This window comes from Strigops habroptila, chromosome 12 (genome assembly GCF_004027225.2).
Source record: "Strigops habroptila isolate Jane chromosome 12, bStrHab1.2.pri, whole genome shotgun sequence".
Taxonomy (NCBI): Eukaryota; Metazoa; Chordata; class Aves; order Psittaciformes; family Psittacidae; genus Strigops; species Strigops habroptila.
Genome location: NC_044288.2, coordinates 970,622 through 990,922, shown reverse-complemented (window position 1 = coordinate 990,922; position 20,301 = coordinate 970,622). Strand labels below are relative to the sequence as shown.

At 46.1% G+C, this 20,301-nt stretch overlaps 1 protein-coding gene across 4 annotated transcripts; it reads right to left on the bottom strand.

The window, feature by feature from the left end:
- Positions 1-748: 748 nt before the first annotated feature.
- NIPAL3 (NIPA like domain containing 3) lies at positions 749-14,223 on the bottom strand. 4 transcript variants are annotated; one of them, XM_030504140.1, is made up of 12 exons: positions 13,837-14,223; positions 12,345-12,728; positions 10,979-11,047; positions 10,725-10,896; positions 10,556-10,615; positions 9,685-9,830; positions 8,837-8,933; positions 7,718-7,853; positions 6,925-7,013; positions 5,642-5,705; positions 4,937-5,031; positions 749-4,286 (listed from the first exon to the last, which is right to left on the bottom strand). In XM_030504140.1, the coding sequence occupies exons 2-12, from the start codon at positions 12,441-12,443 to the stop codon at positions 4,087-4,089; spliced, it is 1,227 nt and encodes a 408-aa protein (XP_030360000.1). In that variant the 5' UTR covers positions 12,444-12,728; positions 13,837-14,223; the 3' UTR covers positions 749-4,086. The 4 variants fall into 4 exon arrangements, with proteins under 4 accessions (XP_030360000.1, XP_030360003.1, XP_030360002.1 ...); XM_030504143.1 differs by having other exon boundaries at positions 9,685-9,806; positions 13,783-13,961; XM_030504142.1 differs by having other exon boundaries at positions 13,783-13,960.
- Between the last annotated feature and the right edge of the window lie 6,078 nt (positions 14,224-20,301).

The window sequence follows — 20,301 nt, the reverse complement described above, 5'->3', positions numbered from 1 at the left end:
CTGCTTTTTTTTTTTTTTCCATTTGTGGTTTGGGACCCCAAGAGATACATTTAATTAAGAGTATCCTGAGGGTTATCTTCTGCTTATCCCCCTGGACTAAAACCATATGGTGAGTGTTAAATTAGGTTGCAAGCATTCAATTAAGCTACACAGCCACTATTCTAAATTTACGAGTGTCTGTGTCTCTTAATGGCATTAAGAAATGCCCTTAAACTGTCTGTTCCTGCAATCAAAACATGCTATCGTGTAGCTGAAGGATGACATCTGCAGCTTAGCGTTCCCAAACAGTATTAGAGGTCTTCCCTGTTGTCTCCGTTTCAGTACATGCACAAAATCATGAGTCAGGCCACTAATAATACAATGCTTTTGTGATCCGGCCCATCCTGTGTCCCCCCCTTCTCTAGGCCATACTTGGATCATATTTTCAAGCTCTCCTTTGAAATCATGAACACTTAGATATTTTTAAAGCCCTGTAAAACTAAGATCGTGAAGCAAATTGGATGATTCCTAGAGCTGACATCAAATACTTGGAGACTGCCGTAAAATTGTGAGCGCTAGTAATGCTGCAGCCCCAAACCTGAGCTGTAGCAATCCTCATTTCACTTACAGGTATCCTGTCAGGAAAAGAACCCAGCTCTTTGAATCCACATAGTACTTAAAGTAGTAAGCTAAATTCTGTCTTAACTTCTCTCAAGACATTTACGGCCATTAAAGCTATATCAAGAATATGGAGCAGGACAGAATTCTATAGGTTTTACCACAATGTTTTATTAAGTTTCATTTCCAAAGGTCTTGCCTAAAAGACAAATAGAATTAAACAGTCATGCAACCTTGCTTGTGAAAAAATAAGCAGTTTTCCTTATAGTGCAATACTGAAAAGCTTGATTTTTTTCTTTCTTTTTTACCTGTTTTAATGTGAACAAGAGAACATTGTAGGCAGATCATTTTGTACATTCAGCCAACACAGGAGCTGTATTCCACAGCATTAAGTTACATGTAAGATATACACTGAGAACGTATTAAGTGCTCTGGTGCGTGCAGTGTAGAGGCAACAGATGTCAGTTCACATTTGATAAAGCAGCCAAGACAGGGAGAGTCAAGGAGCTGCTGCACGAGGTTAGAGAAGGAGACAGCAGCCCGTGGATTCCCATGCACACTTGTCCAGCTCTCCATGCTGAGAAGCATCACCCGTTTGCAAATGGAAGCACTCTGTGGGACAGTGCCCTGCCTGTCGGGGGTAGCCCTGGGTAAGCTGAAGCTTTGACACCACATGCATGTTAAAGTGTGCTCTACACCAGCAGATCCCTTTTCACTCTGCAAGAAGGACTAGAATGCGGCATGGGGCTCCTCTCCTTTAAATCTTCAGGTGTTGTTTAGCTCTGCTTGCTGCAGTCCCAGGCATGGCCATTGTCACCTCAGACTAAGAAATACTCTGTAAAAAGTATAGACCTGAGGGTACAAATAGCTTCGTGTTTTCAGCTTGTAATCTCTGAACTAGAAGGGAGGTGTGGAGTTTCTCTCAACCCTGAGCTACACCCTCCCACTGTGAGAGCACAAAGTCCTACAGTCAAGCTCAAACAGGCTTCTAGGAGCCCCTCCATGCAAGCAGCGGCTCTGCATCAGCAGCTCTCCACTCTGGCACAGCACCCTGCATCTGTCTCTCACCATGTCAGGTCCTAAGATTAGAAGAAAACCCCAACCAGCCGTTTCCAGGCTGCAGAGGCTGCACACCAGTCAACTGCACCTTTTAAATACTACTGAGAAACTAAGAGCTGGGAAAACCACATCCTGTTTCACACAGGATCATCTTAATAATAGAAGTCAACAGCAAAACATTTAGGCTGTTCTGATTAATTTTATAGCACAGCCACCTCTGTAATAATGCAACAGAGAAAATATTGCCATGTAAAAAGTGGAGTTTGCAGTTATGTGTGGCTTAGCACAGCTTGTTTTAAAACAGTATGCTTCTGTGGTTTCAGAACTAATAGATCAAAACAGCTATTGCCTCATTGATTAAAAGGGAAGAGATAAGAAAAGGCACCATTCTTGTACCCTTCCCATCCAGCCTCCCCTGTACTACTGTGGTTTATGTTGCTCATTAACAAAAGCTGCACATAAATTCACAATTGATTTCTGGGGATACAAAGCCAAAGGCAGTAAATCAGTGTCACTGCAACTCCAACAAGATGAATGCTCTGGCAGTATTAGCCCATTAACATCATTATGTTACTTAAACACAAACGGTATTGAGGGGAAAAGAAAAGCTGTTGTTTCTTGAGGTTTCATATGCTATAGCATATGGGATGCCACTGATAACATCGGGATTGTCAGACATCCAAGCTGGTGAAGAAACTCCACACAGGTACACGGACAGCAACGGGGCATCTGCTTTTTGCAGGGGGGGAAGGCTGCCATTTTTCTAAGCACAAAAATGCTAAAGCAATCTCAAGTATTTCCAGACTGAACTGGTATTCAGAGCTGCAAGGCAAACATTCGCAAAAGAGCAGTTCTGTTGTCACATACGACAGCAAGAATCTGGAATAACTATATAAAGTCAGTGGAGTTCTTGGGAATTTTTAGTAATGGGAACCAGAAACTGGCTGTGAGTCAAATAAATAAATGCAGAAAGCCACTGCTGCAAGTCCAAGATCCTCCCAACCCCCTGGTACTAGAGTAACCACTTAAAAACACACCGAACACAAGCACTGTTCATTTCAAATCAAGTCTTCTGAGGTCCTGGAGACACTCCACTATGCACAGAGCCCAGGTCACACCAAGTGGCCTTAACCTTCTGTTTCCCAGTAAAACAGTAGCTTTAGTGAAGATGAGGATATCAAAGCACCAGTAGAACCTGCATATGCCAGTAATTGTTGTACTTTGTCCTTTTCCCTTGACAAGTTCCCCCCCTTGTGTCTATTCTCCCTTCGTATCAGCTTCGAGCCATCTCTTGGGAGCTGGAAAGATAAATATCCTGAGTACACAATGCTCCATTATTCACTGGCTGAGTGCTGGACTGTGCATGCTTCTTTCTTCTCCTTAGCTCCTTCACAGTATTAGACTAGTACCCTTTTTTTGCCCCCCCCCCCACCCTTAAGAGGCAAAAAAGAGGGGACACCCCAGCTACAGCACCTGGACTGAGCTTTTTCACTGAGGAATATCAACACCTTTACGCATTTAAGGCCACTGAACAAAGCTGGCAGTCCTGCCTCAACCAGAAAGGAAATAAAACTGACAGAGAATCAGGACCTCATAAAGAGCTACAAAAATTTCCCATCAGATACCAGCCACGTTACTCTTCTCATTTCTTCTTGCTCTCATAATTCACAGTGTTTCCTCTGCAGCATTTAACCCAACTAGAAGCTCCTGCTATGAAACAGAAAACTGGCAAGTGATCTCTGTTCTAAGCTGCCATATAAGCCTGTGGTGCTATAAAAACAATTCACATACTCAGGGCATGTGCTCAACACTAAACGGAACAGCTGTACAGGAGGTGCCCAAGATTCATGTTGGGGAGGACCAAAGCAGCTTGCTAACTCTAACCAGTTGTGCTGCTCTAAAGACACAGAAAGTTGCAGTATTAGCACTTGAACACAATTACATTTTATTGCCATGTTAAGGTGTTTGGTGGTCATGCCAGAGACATGAGGAGTTACAACTTCTCTGGAAACCACTACATCCTCTACAGATGGAACATTAACCGCTGCCCTTCTCTCTCTGCAAGCAACTCCTGGAAATATCTATTTGGAGAAACCCCACTCGCAGCAGGACTAACCACTGCCCAGTCACTTCTCTTCCCACTGCTCCAGGTTTTCACAGCATTGGCTATCCCATCGGTTCCATATTGCCGGGATACTGCACTCACCGCTCCAGGCAGCACCTTCAGTGGAGGATTTACTTCTTGCTAAGACAAATGCATTCAACTTCATAGCTATAGAGAGTTCTTTATTTTCATAATCAGCCTTGAAAGTTAAGCTTCAGACGAGCTTTAAACTGTATCAAGGTTGGCTTTACACTTGCTTATGTTTTCATAGGTAAATAAATAAAGGTCATACTTCTGACAATTCAAATCAGTTCCTTAAAGGTCACTCACTCCTTTTTGCTGTGCTCCAGCACCCGGTAGGGTGGAGCAGAAGCTCCTTTGGGGCCATGCTGCTCCTGCACGATCGGCAGCGTGGCTGGAGTATAGATTTCTGGCATGTTGTCATTGTTCTCTAGGGCGCCGTAGGAGAAAGAAGCTTTGAGGTCAGGCTGAACTGCAGTCCCTTTATCGTGCATGTTCTGCATGCCTGAAAAGAGCAAAGACAGAGATTAAATGCTTAGGAACAAAAGTGTATTCTTCCTGCACCGTTAAATCAGCCAATTAGAAAGTTTCAGTGTTCGTGATCCTCGGCTCATCAGTTCCTTGAGCGTTAAATGAAAGACATAATGTTCTTCTGCTTAGCACTAGGGCAGCTGACGGAGAAATATGCTTCCAGTGAACAAGGGATGGCAGTCAGTTATTTATCAAGTGCTGCATATCTTTTATGCAGCTCACCAGAAAGAGAGTTCAGCTGTACTTCCCAAAAGGAATTTCTGCTCTTGCTGGTCTCTACCTCATGCAACATCTCTGAGCCTTCCCCAATAATCAGTTCTTCCTGCTGGATAAACACCAGGAGTATGCTCGAATCTAGTTCTGCTTCCCAGACAGCAGCCAATCTGATAAAACCCCCAGTGTCAGAGGACCCAGCACAAGTGGCATCCAAGTGGCACATCACCTCTCTCTGCCCCACGCAAACATGTGCATACCCCTCAAGACACACACAAACAAGAAAAGGAAAAACTAGAAAACAACACAACCACCTGACACATCTGGATACTAAACAGAGCCTAAAGCTTAAGCTGTCCCTGTGCAGCCCAACACTTAAAGAGCAGTAAACCACTGTATTTTTACTGTTACCTGGCATAGCATCCATCGAGATGTACGGTTCAAATGGTACAGATTTCTTCCTATTTCTTGTGATCAGGAAGACACCTAGAAATGCTGTGAGGCACCTGAGAGAGAAAACAAGATCTAGTGAGATAACCGAAAAGGGAGAGGAGGTAATACTGCATGCTGCGTCTTCCCAGTGCCTCTCATGTAGCACCATAAAGAATAAAGCACTGGAAGCAAAAGAACTCTGAAGTCGGGAACTGTCTTCGGGTGAATAACCCTCTTCAGCAGTGCTGCATCCACCCAGCAATCAAACATTTCACCTTTTCTGTACCAAAACACATTAGTTCATTAACCTGGACTAACTAAAGGGGAAAGGAAGCGGATCAGAGGTTGGGTTTCTTTGAGAAAATTCCAGGATTTAGCAGCCTGACCTTTGAAAGGTTTCCCACAGGAAAACACACTCACAACTGTCAATCTTGATTTTTCCAGCTTGCTGACAGAGTTCAGAACATTAATCTCCCAATTGTTTTTCCTGCACTAATCTGAAAGACATTTCAGAGTGTTCTCTGATTATGGAGAGCTGCTCACATCAGGACACTGGATGTTTTACTGATCATATCTGCACTGTGCAAGGGCCCAAGCCCTAAGAAACTGGACTCCAGACGTCCAGCCACAGGTCACTGAAGGCTGATTTTCCAGTTTTCTATCAAGGAAACTTTAAACACTTACCCAAGTGCAAACATACATATATGGAGAACATCTTCACCGGTGAAGTCCAAGTAAAAAGTTGCTCCTTTAAAAGGAAACAATTCATGACATCTTTCTTCCCCCCCTTACCAAGCAGTCAGTAATACATCTCCAGCACTAGTCCTTCCCAAAACCAACCCAAGATTCCCATTTCTGTAGTCAGCCCCTTTGTATTTTTAATGACCTTAAAATAGGAAAAAGTGGCCTGATTTCTACTTTTAACACAATCTATTGACAAACATTTTAGAGTTTCACAACGAAAATACTTACACTGGTGTAACTAATATAGATGCAAGTAAATCTGTACAACAACCACTACAAATCTTTCCACACTGGGGCAGGGTTTTGTGAAGGAAACATTGCTGGAACTATTGCACGTCACTGTGCTAATAAAACCTGAGCCAAATTCTCACCACATAAATTAGAGAGACCATTTCTGAAGTCTGAATGACAAACCCCATCAGATCCCTTTTAACTACAGCAGGTTACAAACTCTTGACCCCAAACAATATAGGGCTCAAACCGATAAGGTGACCGGTGTCCTCAGAGTCCTGGTTGTCAACGTGCCCTGGCTCCTGCTCTTTACATTTCTAACTAAAGTAAATAAGCTGATGAATCCGGGAGCAGCATATGGCTTGAAATGTGACAGGTAATAAGCATTAGCCAAAGAGGAGGCCACAGGCTCTGGGACGTTGAGGAAGAGCAGTAAAAGGCAATGTGTAATTTACAGGGGGAAGCTATTGCCCTTACATACCTAGAAGAGCTTTACTGCTTACACAGATAGTATCCATCACTGTGAGCACATGCACTGTCTCGAGTGTTGGGGCTCTGGGTTGGTTGGTTGTTCTCCCCAGTTTTGCTCATATGTTTAAGTGAGGAGAACAAAACCTTAAAAGGCTGCTGCCAGGTTTGAAGCCTGAGGGGTTTAAAACCTCATCTTTGTTTGGGCAGACAAAGCTTTTCCTGGGTGGCAACGACTGAAATTAGAGCAAACTGTTCAGAGAGAAAAGGGCCTACAAAGCTGTGAGCAGCTGCGTTCCAGGTACAATGCAGAAAAGATTATTGGGAAGGGAATTGTAACACCTTTGTACAGAGAAAGCAAATGCGTTTAGACCCTGCATCACACACATTTTAACAAAAGCTGGATACAATTACGCAAGGAGAAATTTTAGCTGTGTATTGAAGGTGCACATCTAATACCCTCTTCTACTCATATCCTTTTGTCCTTCTTTTCAAAGGGGCCACCCCAGTGTTTGTGCTTTTACCTGCTGTGATCGCTGCTGTTGTGGACAGGATGTAGCCAACACTGGCAATCTGGGAGGAGTCATAGAGCTGTGAGGCTTGTGCCAAAAACCTGCAGTACAGTGACAAAGAACAGGGCTTGATTTGGGAAGGGTACTCAAACTGCACAGCAGTTATCATGGACCTAAGGATAGGTCTCCTGGTTGGAAATGCCTTTCAAAAGTGATGCATAAATTTAAGAAACTTTATTCCCTTTTTCACTGAATTCCAATGGATGCTGCTGCAGGTTTCTAGAAATGAGAGAAGAGGAAGCCTGGCAGCCTGTGAAATTCACTAAGTTTCACTAAAGGCAGTGAAACTGCCACTGGCCTTAAGGCCAGAATGCCACTCACATTTGGAATAGCTTTCTATCCCTGCTGCTACTAGCTTTTTATGTTATTACAAGTACAGAAGAACAGAAACCCCAAAAACCACCCAGAGATCATCAACAACACAGACTCTGCACTTTGACTTTAGCCATTGCACAGATCCTGCAATCCATCTGCCACCATTTCATTCCTAACACTGTTTTGCATAATACTTGAATAATGTATAAGTTTGGGCTTAAAACTACTTGGCAGTGTCACTATATGGAAAAGCCAAGAACACTATTATCCCAGGCTCCTGTGACATAGATTTGAGGACAGGTAACAGAAGACAATGGATAATTCTCCTAAAATCTAATCAGCGTTCATGGAATGGATAACAAACAGCCCACTAGTCACTGCTCCACTGAAACCAGCACAATTACAGACAAAAAGAGAATGAATGTCTTACATTGCTTGGAAGATGGCTGTTGCAATCATGCACACCAACATGATGTAAAAGATGGGGTAGTCGAGTTGCAGGTTTCCTTGTATGGAGACGAGGATCATGCCTGCCACAGCCTTCACCGTCACCGCGGTCATGGAACCTGTGCAGGTTTGCCAGGAGGGGTGAGGCGGCAGCACCCGCTCAGCGGGGCCGGGGCGCGCTCCCCCTGTACCTGCAAGCAGCCGCCAACACAACACACCTACGAGGACCTGAATCCCCTTTGTCCGGCCAGGCCAGACAAGGGACACAAACTGCCTGGTTTATCCCCAGTTCTGCCCAACAACTTCACCACAGCGACCTTCAGTAAATCACCCAACCTTTCTGTAGCACCTTCCCTTGTCCACATGGCTGGGAGCATTAACAGTGTTGTGCAATTAGTGTGATGGAAGGATCCAAGTTTTCACTTCTGATGGCATACTGGCTCAGTTAAAGCTAAGGAAGTTTTCAAAACAAGAATCAGAAAAAGCCTACTTTCTTTCCCTTTCTTAAAGCACAAGCCAGGGCCATTCCAAATTAGGATACTTGCTGCGGCTGTAACTCAGAGCCTGTGAGGCATCAGCTGCTGAAATCCAGCCCCAAGCAGTTCAAATTAAAAAGAAAACCAAAGAAAACAGAAAAGACACTGCAGTAAGTGAGGCAACATAAATAGCAAAAATTGAGGCCTGTGACACAGATTCAAGAGCCTGTCATGCTGTGTCACTGCCTTGCTGTTATTCACTTTTTGAAAGTTTAATTGATCACAGTTTCTTTACAGAACAAAAGTAGGTAAAATATTGTATCATGCTTTGCATGCACAGGTTAAAATTAACACCACCAATAAATAACTGGCTTCTGTATTTGGCAGATTATTCATCCTTATGGGAAATAAGTCTTATTTGTTCAATGGTCATTTGCACAGATCCTAAACATCACTGCAAGGCATTAGCTTCACGTAATTTGTAGTAACCTTTCTGGAGGAGACTGGTGCATTTTATGACATTAACGAGGTCAGTATAATTCCCTGTATGCCACAGATGCTTAGTTTACTGCAGTTTACTGTTATAAGCCAGAATTAGAAGATCTTACAAGTCCGTATCAACTTACCCAGCAAAGCTACCAGCAGGAGAATAACTACAATGTAGTTTGCATTTTTCTCCTTGTAAAAATACAGCAGCAGGCAGAACATGATGATCTCCACAAGCTGCAAAAGGTAGAAATGAGAATATTAAAACAGGCAGGGTGTGTGGGGTTGGCAGTAAATGGGATTCTGAGCCAGTCAAACATCAGAATTACACAGTAGAGCAAATCAAAGGAAAATGAGGATCCCACACAACTATAGATCAAATTTAGCATGATCTCAGCTTCTAATGAGATGACATTGAATAGCTTCTTGCGGAACAGGAAACATGGAACACTTTTGATGTTAGATTCGTGGTAAAGCAGCAGATCAAATAGTCCTGACTGAATATTCACATGACAGATCTCAGCCTACTTTCTGTAATGAGATTCTTTCAGTGAGCCCTGGAGCACACATCTTATTTAATGGCCAAACTTATCTCCATTAAGAAATGATACATTCCATAAGATTTCCAATGAGAGATTGATGGCTCAGTCTAGAAGAAGCCCAGATGCAAGCCCAGCATTTGGACACCTCTGGAGCAGCTGCTCTCAGCTGCCACAGGCTGAAGCTGACAGCTCAGGGGAGAGCAAAAGACTTGAAAACAGATATTTTAAGTCCTAACAGAATAATTCAGAGGAAGAATGGGAGAGTTCCAAACCATGTATGCATGTGTCCACATGCAACATGAACCGACACCAGGAAATGCTGGCACAGGTTCATTAGCAAGTACAAGGAATATTGGTAGTAACCATAGGGAAAAATAATGCTTGAAATGAAGCTCCCCATCAGGCATATAGCAGAAAACTGGCCCACATTTTATGGGCCATCTTACCATATACAACAGAAAGGGCCAGCTCACTAAATGCCTAGTGATATTTTCTCCTGTCATCTTCTCATGACTATTAGGTCCAAATGTTATCAGCAGATAAGTTCCAACAATTGCCAAACCACAGCCTACAAAGGACAAAACATAGCGCCCTTTGGCGACCAAAGGACAAAAAAAGAGAAAGAAAGAGAGGATAAAGTTAGTGGGTTAGTGTGGATGCATGGGAGTAATAACACACATGCACAGTGACTCTTAATGCCATCATGCACATTCCTCTGGATGACTCCTTCCTCTGCCCTTCGTGCCCCACTTTCAGAGTATAAGAACCACAAAAACCCCACACAGGCAATGTGTGTGCTGTGAGTGGAGGGAAAGAACCTCATCCCAGATTGTACCTGCTAAACAAATAGCAGCTACAAGATCCGTGTCTGGGGCTTATCCTGCCTGGCACTGCCCACAGCCCTGATGTTTTCTAGGAATGTAAGAATGAATGTCCCAGTGCTGCAGCCACTCATAGTGTGAAATTCAGCTGGTTCTGTTGTGCCTACGCTACTGCACAGACAAGGCCCTAGGCTGCAGCTTCAGCCCAGAGAACCACGATTCTCAAATCCTGGAAGCAAACACCATTTCCAGGTATTTCTAAAAGCTGAGAGATTCAGAGGATTTGGCGCAAATCAGGGAAAAAAAAAAACCAAAACCAAAGAAATGAAAAATCCTTTTTTAACAAATAGTGACTCAGATGAGGCAAATCTTCAAAGAGGTACTAGAGCTAACGGAGATCTTGCCATCCCTCCAACTATGATTCCTGAAAGGCCATGCTGTGTGTTGAATGGCTTGTAAACAGGGAGGAAAAATGAAAAGGAACTGTAGAACTTACTCAAGAATTCCTTGGGCTTCCATTTCTCTTTAATAAATATAATTCCTATGATTGCACTTGCTACAAAACAAAGGAGAGGGAAACAGTGAGTTATGCATCAGTCCAACCATCAGCAATCTTACACTGAACACACTCCGACTTGGATGGCTGTTGCCTCTTCCCCCCTTACCTATAACAGACACTGCACTGAGTGGCACAATCAGTGAAAGAGGAGCAAAGGCGTAAGAGGAAAACACTCCCAGTTCTCCCAGCACCAGCAGGAACAGTCCACACCACCACGTCTTGGTTTTGAAGTAGGCTCGGGGGTCTTTGGAACCTGCCAGCTGGATGTGGCTGTATTTCTAGAGGAGAAAAGGAAGGCAGAGGCTTTGGTGTGCTTGATGCTTTTTAATGCAGGATGAGTATTTGCTTCATGATACTCACCTGGAGGTTGAGTGCAATACTGATGACAAGATGCCCAAAAATAGCCAGTAATGCACCAATCAGGTTCTCCTGTTAAAACACACAGATACTAAATTTAGCCAAGGAAGTTGGAGCTTTTTGCACACCTGCAAGAGAAGAAACTTTTAAAACAGTTTCTAGATCATCTGTCAATAAACTCTCTGTTTATCTTCCTCCCTTGCTACGTGATCCAGGGCAATTCAGGTAAGTTCCCTGTGGCTGTGTTCCAAACCTGTGAAACACCCTGCCTTAGCTACAAAAGACAAGACACTTGCTACAAGAGACTTCATTAGCATGCATGTATTTGCATTCTTTGCAGTTTCTCAGAGGGGAAGAAGATAAAGCTAAACACAATGACCCATTCACTCATTATTCCCTTTGAAAAACTCTTTTCATGAGGATGTTTGTTGCACTGGAATTCAGCAGAATACGGAGCAGGAACCTCTGCATTCTGCAGGTCACATTTTAAGAAGTGTTCTGCTCTTCTCCACTTACAGCATCTGCTTGTTCAGGTAATTCAGCCCATTTCATGAGGCAGCCCAATTACCACTGATTTTATGCTGGTTTTTATATGAACCACCTATTTCAAAGTAATAGGCAACTGGTAGTAGCTGCCAGTGAGCTCCCAACCCCTCCTACATGAGCATTCCCAGCTCAGCAGTCATTCTCACGGTCTAAAGACAGAATTTGAAACAAGAAAAGATGTAAAGCAGGCTGAGTCACAAAGGAAATGTACATTAGGAGTCAACAGGAAAGCCTGAGGCTAAGCCAGGCCATTTAGCATTTGTGTTCCTCCAACAACTGTCTAAATCTCATTAGATGTCATTAGCACTTTTCGTTTCAGTGCTGGTCTCCAAGATACAGTCTAGGACTTTGATTGATTTGGGATAACTGAGCTCACATGCGTACTCCTCCCTTAACAGCAAATATACTACTCTTTATTTTCTCACACACAGTAAGACAGGGACTTTAAGATTTCAAGTTCTTATTGGTGGAACAAAAATCTCTTTATCAGGGTATATGAAAATAAGGTTCACCCAAGCAGCTTAATTCAGGACCACCTGCAAGATCTTCCCACAACAGTAAAGCTGGCAGGAAGATGTCCCTGTGTGATCACAGGTGTAGCCAGAGCAGCTCAGCACAGTTCACTGGCTCAGCAACTGGCCTTTGGTTTAGAAGACACAGAATTTCTTTCTTTCTCTCGCTGCTATAATACACTGGGGCCTCCAGGCATGGCTAAATACAAACCCAGTGCACTATCTGCAAACAAATAACCAAAATACAGGGGCACTGTTAGTTACTTGAATAGTTGAGGCCTTCTAGGGATAGATTAGGGGAGAAACCTGACCTTGTACGAAAAGGAGTCAGTGTGTGGCTGCACAGAAACTGCTGCCGTGGCCAGTGGGAGTTGCTGAAGTTGTAGATTTGGACTGTTGCCTCCTTCCATTTTGACCGATTGGAGTGTTTGCTTTTCAGCCTCCTGGATGCTGGAGCTTCTCTTTAAAGAAGAGACTTGGACCCTGCTGGAACCACCTTCTCCATAACTTTGTACCACTTCTTCCCATCCATCTTGTTTTCTTGGACAAGCAACAATTAGGTGAGCCCCAAAAAAGTCTCTGTAGCCTGTCTGGGCTACACTGAGATACAGTGGGCACTGCAGGCAAGAGTGTAGAGGAGCCAATATTGCCAGCCGGTCAGTGGGGCAGCAAGGTTATATTCTTCCGAGGTGACACTAATTAAAAACCAGAAACAAACAAACAAAAAACAACAAAGAATTAAGTCAAATTAACTCAGTGGTCCAAAATCTGCATGAAATTCTACTGAAAGAAAGGCTACAGAGAACTCCCTTCTTGCAATCTAAATCGCAGGAGCTCACACACTGGCATGGCCCCAGGGGTGACATACTCAGCTGGCATTTAACATCAGGCCTTGCCATTTGGAAAGCTCTTATCGAAAAGTCTCTGAAGTCCTCCAAGTGCTGCTTTTCATTTCTCTGCTCTCTGCTGTCTCTGTTGTTTGTTCAGGACGCAGCACTACATTAGTCACCCCATCCCCACGTGCTGGGGATGACAGTGCTGCTCTTCATGCTGAGGTCATTCCAGTGTAATCGCTGCGAGCAGAGTTTGGAGGCTGAATTCCTCAGAGCCAGACTCATTATAGGTGTCTGGAAAGCACCACACGCAACAAGCCTGTCTGGTCCCTGCACGCTATGACAGCTCCTTCAGCTAAGACGTCAAGGAGCATCAACACTGTCCCCCTTGTACCGTGTGGGATGCTGGTGTGTAGACACTGCAGGGGCACAATCCTCCCAAGTAGAACATCCTCCTCAGCCCACTCAAAGACTACCTGAAAGGGCGCGAGTGGAGCACCCCTTACACTCAGGCCCTGGACAACTGGCCAGCGGTCAGGTAGCAGAACCCACCCCATGCTCAAGCTGTGACCTACAAGCTCTCCCGGCCAACCTTTGCCTGTGAAGGATGACTTTAGCTCATGGGTTGTCCCCGTGCCCACCGCATGGGGGACAGGGCTGGTGTGACAGCCCAGCACCAAGGACAGAAACACGCCGACTGAGGGACAAAGCCCCCATCACCCCACCGTTAGGGTCCTGCCCGGGCAGGGCAGAGCCTGGCTGAGGGCGGCAGGTGCCCCTGGAGGCCCACCCCCCGGGTCAGGCCGCTCTGCCCAGCCGACACCCGCGGCCGGGCCCCAGCAGCGGCCTGTTCCCGCCCAGGACCCCCAGAGAGCCCGCAGCGCCGAGGGGACAGCGGCGGCCTCCCCGGACTCACCTGCGCCCCCAGCCCCGCCGCTCTGCCCCCATGGCCCGGCCCTTCGGCACCCACCTCGGCTCCCGGCCCAGCGCCGCCAGAGCTTCCCGCCCGGCCCCTCCGGTTTGCCGCCAGCCCTGCCACTCCGCTGGGCTGCCGCGGGGATTGGCTGCCGGGCGGGGGCGGGGCCTGGCACAGCCTATGGGCTGAGCCCACCTGAGGCGCAGGGCTCCGAGGGGGCGGGCGGGGAGAGCCGGGTTCCGCCGCTCGTTTGGGGCGGGGCGGGACGGTGCCGGCACCGACACAGCCCTGCTGCAGGCAGGCGCCTCCTGGAGCCCCGGCCCAGAGGGGAGGAGAGAAGGGCGTGCCCCGGCCCGGGGCTCCAGGGAGATCCGCGGCACCGACCCCACCCGCCGGTGTGCGGCGGCCGCTGCCCGCCTCGGGGGCGGTGGCGGCTCCGGGAGTCCCTACCCAGTCCCCAGAGCCGCCTCAAGGCGCATGCGGAGCTGCGCACGCCCAAGCACGCGCACCACGGCTCTGAGAGTCCACCTGTGATTGGGCGCCTGTCGGAGGGCTCAAAGTAACGGGCTCAGTGATTGGAGGAGAGCTGGGTCGGCCGTTGTCTCGGCAGCCAGGCGCGCGTTCCCTCAGGCGCCGGTGCCGCAGCGGAGCGGCACGCACGGGGAGGCAGCGGCGGGTACCGCGGCGGGGATGGGGGGGCACCCCCGGGGCGGGGCCGTGCGTCGCGTCCTGTCACCGAGCGGCTCCTCCGGCCCCTGTCCGCCGGTCGCTCCTCAGCGCCTCAGCTGAGAGGGTCGCCCCGTGAAGCGAACCGATGAGGTGACCGAGTCGGTAAATGGGGACAACCTGCAAAAGCGATTTAACGGCACTGAGTCACCCTTAAAGCCCCCTCCTGAGCAGTGCTGCTGCACCGTGCTTTTATCCCCTCAGCTTCTCAAAACGGAAATTAAATGCAGAAGTGACCGCTGATTTATTGGTTTGAACATCGCATTGATGTTGGATTTGCCTTTAACTTACGTATGCCGTTTAAACTGAAAGCCGGGGTTGTACTCACATGTTTTCTCTATCTCCAGATTGTAGGTTTCAAGATTTCCTCCAGTCCTTATCAACGCCACAGGAAAGTAATCCCAAACTCAAGTGAAAAAAAAGGGATTTCATTCTCGATCAAGGAGGTTTCAGTATAAACTCCTTCAGTATAAGCGAGTAACAAAAGTGTTTGCAGTTTATGTCTTTGTTTTGGGGTTTTTTTGCAACTCAAGATGATCCTGTTTTGTAAGAAAAATAGCAACTGAGTTTAGATCAAGGTTGTTAAATTAACATTGTAATCACAACTGAGAACAAGGTGAGAAAGATGGTAACGCAATAGTATTATTGCATTAAATCCTGAAATTGCTCCACATAATACCCTCATCTGAACCACCTCCTACTATCTCCCACCCAGCTTTCATCCTAGTCCCATCTCCAGTGTTCTTGAGCTCTCCAGGACACACAGAGATACGCTGCGTTTCTTCTGAAATTCAAGGAAACCGGGGAAGTTAACACTCGTGTAGTGAGAGCACAAGATGACCCTTCCTATCTTTTGTGATTTCTCACCCTGATGTTGTAGGAATTACATCGGTACATCTGGTATCCGGCCAGCAGAGGGAAGCAGAAAGACATTTTAAACCCATCCTGTTCTCCCGGGTTTCTTTCCAAGTGCAGCCAAGCTCACAGGTGCCAAGTACCTCCTGGGCTTCCTGGATCCAGCTTTCAAGCTGCTTCCTTTGCTGGTGGGAAGAGGATGCCCATGGCCCCTGCTGACAGTCTCCTGCTGTCTGGTGATGACGTGCTAACCCCAGAACTCTGAAAATTAAATATATTAAGAATTTCTGAAATTTTGTGTGCCGGGTATGTAAAGCAGGGAAATCAAGGAAGTATTTGGCATCTTCCCTCTTTCTTCTTCTGCCTTTGGCATCTTCTTTTTCTTCCCCTTCCTTTGATCTCTTTCTCCTCGCTTGTCTCTCCCATCTCAGTGATATCAGGAGTGTATTATCTCTGAATAACAGCAATCAAGGACGCAAAGGACAAAAGATGAGGGGAAAATGATCAAGGTGGAGAAGTTGCTTAAATACCGTCTGTAGGCGCCATCAGTCTGTCTGGTCAGCTTCCAGGAGCTCCAGATGACCTGATGCTAAGTTCTGACTAAAAGAGAAGAGGCAGAGTCTCAAGGTAGCTTCACAAAGCACTCCCTTCCCTTTGAGAATTTCCTGCTTGAAGGGCAGAGTGGGCAGGAAGCCAAACCACAAGCTACACAAGGGCTTGGCTGATTCTTTCTTAAGCTTTATCCCTAGAGAAAAGTTACCGCACTAGGCAGGGGAGGGGAAGCTTTAGATCCATTAAGACCAGCCCGTTTGGGGGCTGCTGGCTTAGTTTTCTCCACCAAAAGCACTTGACTATGTCCTCTTCAGCACAAGCCATTTTGGAGCACATTCTTTTAGCAGGGTAGTCAGGGATAAGTTGCCAGTACGTGAAGTTTACCCACTTGTAATTTAGGCCATGTAAAGAGCTTATTTGCTTCTTACTACCTGACCTAGAATACCTCACAGGTGAGTTGACCCACTTCTGTAACTGCCAGTTTCCCACTGTCCTCACACATCCCTACGTGCAGCAGAGGGCTGGAGTTTGCCAGGTCGTTCTGATGGACTCACCTCGCAGCACAGAGCCCCCTCACACTATCACAATCTGCAGGGCACAGAGGTGTGCGCTCACTGGAGCAGGAGGTAAATTTCCAAGGGCGTGTAGATGTCTAATCTCCAATTACTTTCAACAACACCGAGGTGATGATGGGCATGCCAAACCCAGAGCTGGATGCACTGGATGGGAGAAGGGCTCTGGAGCTGTTTCCCTGACACGTGCTTATCCTGGAAGGCGCTAATCAGGAACGTGCTGCTGGAGTAGTAACTCCCCTGGATGGGGCAGGGCTGAGCATGGGACTCCATCCAAGCCGCAGCAGGCTGGTCAGCAGGAGCAGCCAAGCCTGGGCAACACCAGGGAATGCAGCTTGTAGATGCAGTTTTTTATCAGCTGCTTTGGAAACCTGCTGCAATTTTAATAGCCAGTTCTAGCAAATTGGAGCAATCTTGCTTTCCTCAGCACAACCCTCTTGTCCATGGAGCGCAGGGTGGAGAACCTCAAGCACGTGGCAGAGCTTCCACATGGCAGGGCCACGTGGAGATGCAAGTCAAAGACCAGGGCAGTGCAGTGGCTGTTCTGCTTTGAGTTCTGGGGCTTGATAAAAACCAGCTAGCTCAGGATCCCTGCCTGCTGCGTGTGGACAAGCCCTCATATCCCACCTTGAGAAATCTCCTCCTCCAAGTTTGGCATCCAGGGAGTATCACACAGGGGCTCAGCTGAAACACAGCGTAAGTCAGAGTGGCTCTGCTGAAATTCCCAAAGTTGCATCACATACCTCAAATTTTGGTTTGTCCTGAAGCATTTTCCTACAAAGAAAAACATGGAAAAGATTATTTGTGACCATTCACTTTATAACTCAGGTGGCATTTTTATGACAAAGGCCAAATCTGCAAGTATTAAGTGTACAGATAACAAACTGGAGACCTGGGATCCGATTCCCAGTTTTAATGGAAGTGGCACATATTCGGGTTTTATTACTTTTAGCACTGTAGTAGCACTATTACGCTTGTCCATGCACGTAGCAAGAAACAGCTGAGCTGCGGTAGAAAACCAGACTGGTGGAGTGATTTGCCCTGTAAATGATCTCACTGTAAATCAACTGCATGTTCTCCAGCAGACAGCACTGTCTGCCCATCCCATCCAGTCTTCTCCTTAGCCTGCTCTTTTGCAAGACCAAGCAGAGCAAGAGCCTCCATTCCTCTCCCAGCCATTTCTGGTCCTTTCTTAAGGGGCAGCAGGTCACCTGGGTTGCTGCTGCTGTACACCAGCAGCACAGGTCCTGCTGGATGGTGGGTTTTAATCAACTCATCCTACACAGGCTTCTATTTCCCCACTTTTAACCTTGATCTTTCCTGCTTCTTGATCCTGTAAAAAATTCTACAAATCCATTCAGCCTTGTGCTCTGGTTTAATGCCCAAACCATGCGTGGTTTAATGCCCAAACTACTTTATTTTCTCCTCTCGACTGTGCATTGCCTTGTTCAATCCCATCCATCCTGTTCTCTTTCCTTCAGTAGTATGCACATGCTGTTTCTGGGGGGACATCTGATCACTCCCAGAACCCAACTCTGAAGTCATCAGAATAGGAACTAAATTGCTTCCAGGCGCTTCCAGAATATTTTCCATTGTAACTGGCAGACAAGACAATTAACAAAGTGCACATAATGATAGAATGCTCTTAAAGATCAGGAACTTCAGCTCTTTCCATCCTACATACTGGAATAATTTCCCATTTATGTTAGTACAAAGCTATTTCTTTCATCTTCTATGGTGTCCCAGACTTTCCAAGTCCCACTGTTTTTTCTCCTGGGATTGGCAGAAGCAGGGCATGCTACCAAGGGCACTCAGCACTTCATGGGACCACATCTGAGAAGCTGGAGGTATCATGCATGGCACAGGCGGGCTTTGATTTCTTTGGCTCTATAAATAGAATCCTGCCCAGGCCTCTCTTTTGAAAAGCCCATTTCTGGGAGCAGAGTTGGGGAAGGTGTGGTGACTGCAGAGCTGCATTCTGCCCACAGGCTGAATTAACTGGGTCCAACTCAAATGTTAAGGGTGAGATTTTGGATTTGCCATGGCTCCCAGTATATAAAAATTGCTGTGAAGACAGCAGAGAAATTTTATCTTCCTCATACTCAGAAATACTCAGTTTTCCACAATTTTTCATGCAGTTTTCTATGCATCGGGAGACCTGCATGAAAAGATTAGAATTTGAAACAATAAAGGCATCTACCTCAAAGCACAATCACAATTAAAGCATAAAATTTGGGGGTGCAAGCAATGACTTAGAAAACGACACAGGAAATACAAGAATCCCATCATTTCTGCTGCTGGTGCCTCTTCAGCTGGAATGTCACCTTTAGTTCTGGCCACCCTAATTCTAACAAAGGACTAGAGCAGAGATAGGCTCAATTTAGAAATAAGAGATAGGACTGTTAGAGTCCCAGTAAAGACTGAGAACGCTAAAGATGGTTAATTTAGAGGGAAGAAAAAGAAGATGGTTTGAAATGTATGTGAGATAACTAAGAAGAAAGACACAGTGAGCTTTTTCCATATCATATAAAACAGGAGGATATCAGCAAAAACTTAAACCCCAATAAATTTCAACTTGAAAGAAGGAAGGGATGTACAAACTACAAATAATGTTCATTCCCATGTGTAACCTGGGGTGATATTTTACCATGAAAGCAGTTTGGAGCAACAGATACACAGCTTAAAAACAATGAGTTACTGCAGCAAGAGGTCACTGGTACAGCTCGGGCAGCAGGTGGGATAGTTCTCTTGCTAGAATGAAACCCCAGGTCCAGGATTCAATAGTGTCACTCATCAGTCTGCAGAGATCAACAGCACCTCATTGTCCAGGGAAGGAACCGGATACTTCCCTTCGCTGGTAAGCGGAAGCATTTTATTTCAGACTGATTTCCAAAGCTGCTAAACTCACCTCGTGCCTTTGTGTTGACTTCAGTGGACCTGGTCTTTAACTGACTGTTGACTACGTCTGCAATACCTGTTTATTGTTGTACTGTTTCTAAAATCCAGACAAGAAGGAACAAGATTCCTTATTGTCAGTTACAGGTAAGGTGGAAGTCCAACAGCTGTTCTAAGCTGCTTTCTCATATGCTTTATCTTTTACATTTCTACTGGGGTTGAAATTCCCTTTGCTTACACACAGAGGTGCCCCTTTTTAATTCTGCATTAACCTTTTCAAGCAGATCTTGAGCATGCACCAGGCAGAAACTCCTCAATACCAAGGGAGGAAGAACACATCCCTGACCCTGGGACAGCAGCAACCCCTGTCCCTGCCACATCACTGACTTTCATACTGAAAGACCCCAGAGCATCCCGGGAGTTTTCATCCCAGAAACCCAGCCTGTGTTGGTTGGTTACAGGGAACTGCTGCCAAGAAGCTCAAGGCAGGTGAACATGACATCTTGAACAGGTACTGGCTTTTGAGGTTCAACCTCAGAGCTGGGAATCAGGTCTGGGTACGTACAAGTGAGGTAATGGACTGTGCCCTTCCACTCACCGTGGAGCTGTGCCAGTTTGTATCAGCTGAGGACCTCACCTTCCGGTTCAGTTCCTGAACCAGCTGCTGATTCACCCTTGTGTAAGTCACTTAACTGTTCTGTGCCTGCTGCTCCCCACCCATGCCACCGTGACCAAGCTTCTCTGGGTGGCGTAAGCTTTAGTCCACAGGAATTCATAATGTTTTGAGATATGGAAGATGTTAAACCCCAAAGTGTTATTAACAATTATCAGATAGTTTATAATAATATATGCACTGCTAATGGACTTCTCTGTCCCTTCAATGGTGTCTTGCTGTAGCTGTGATTACTTTTAGATTGTT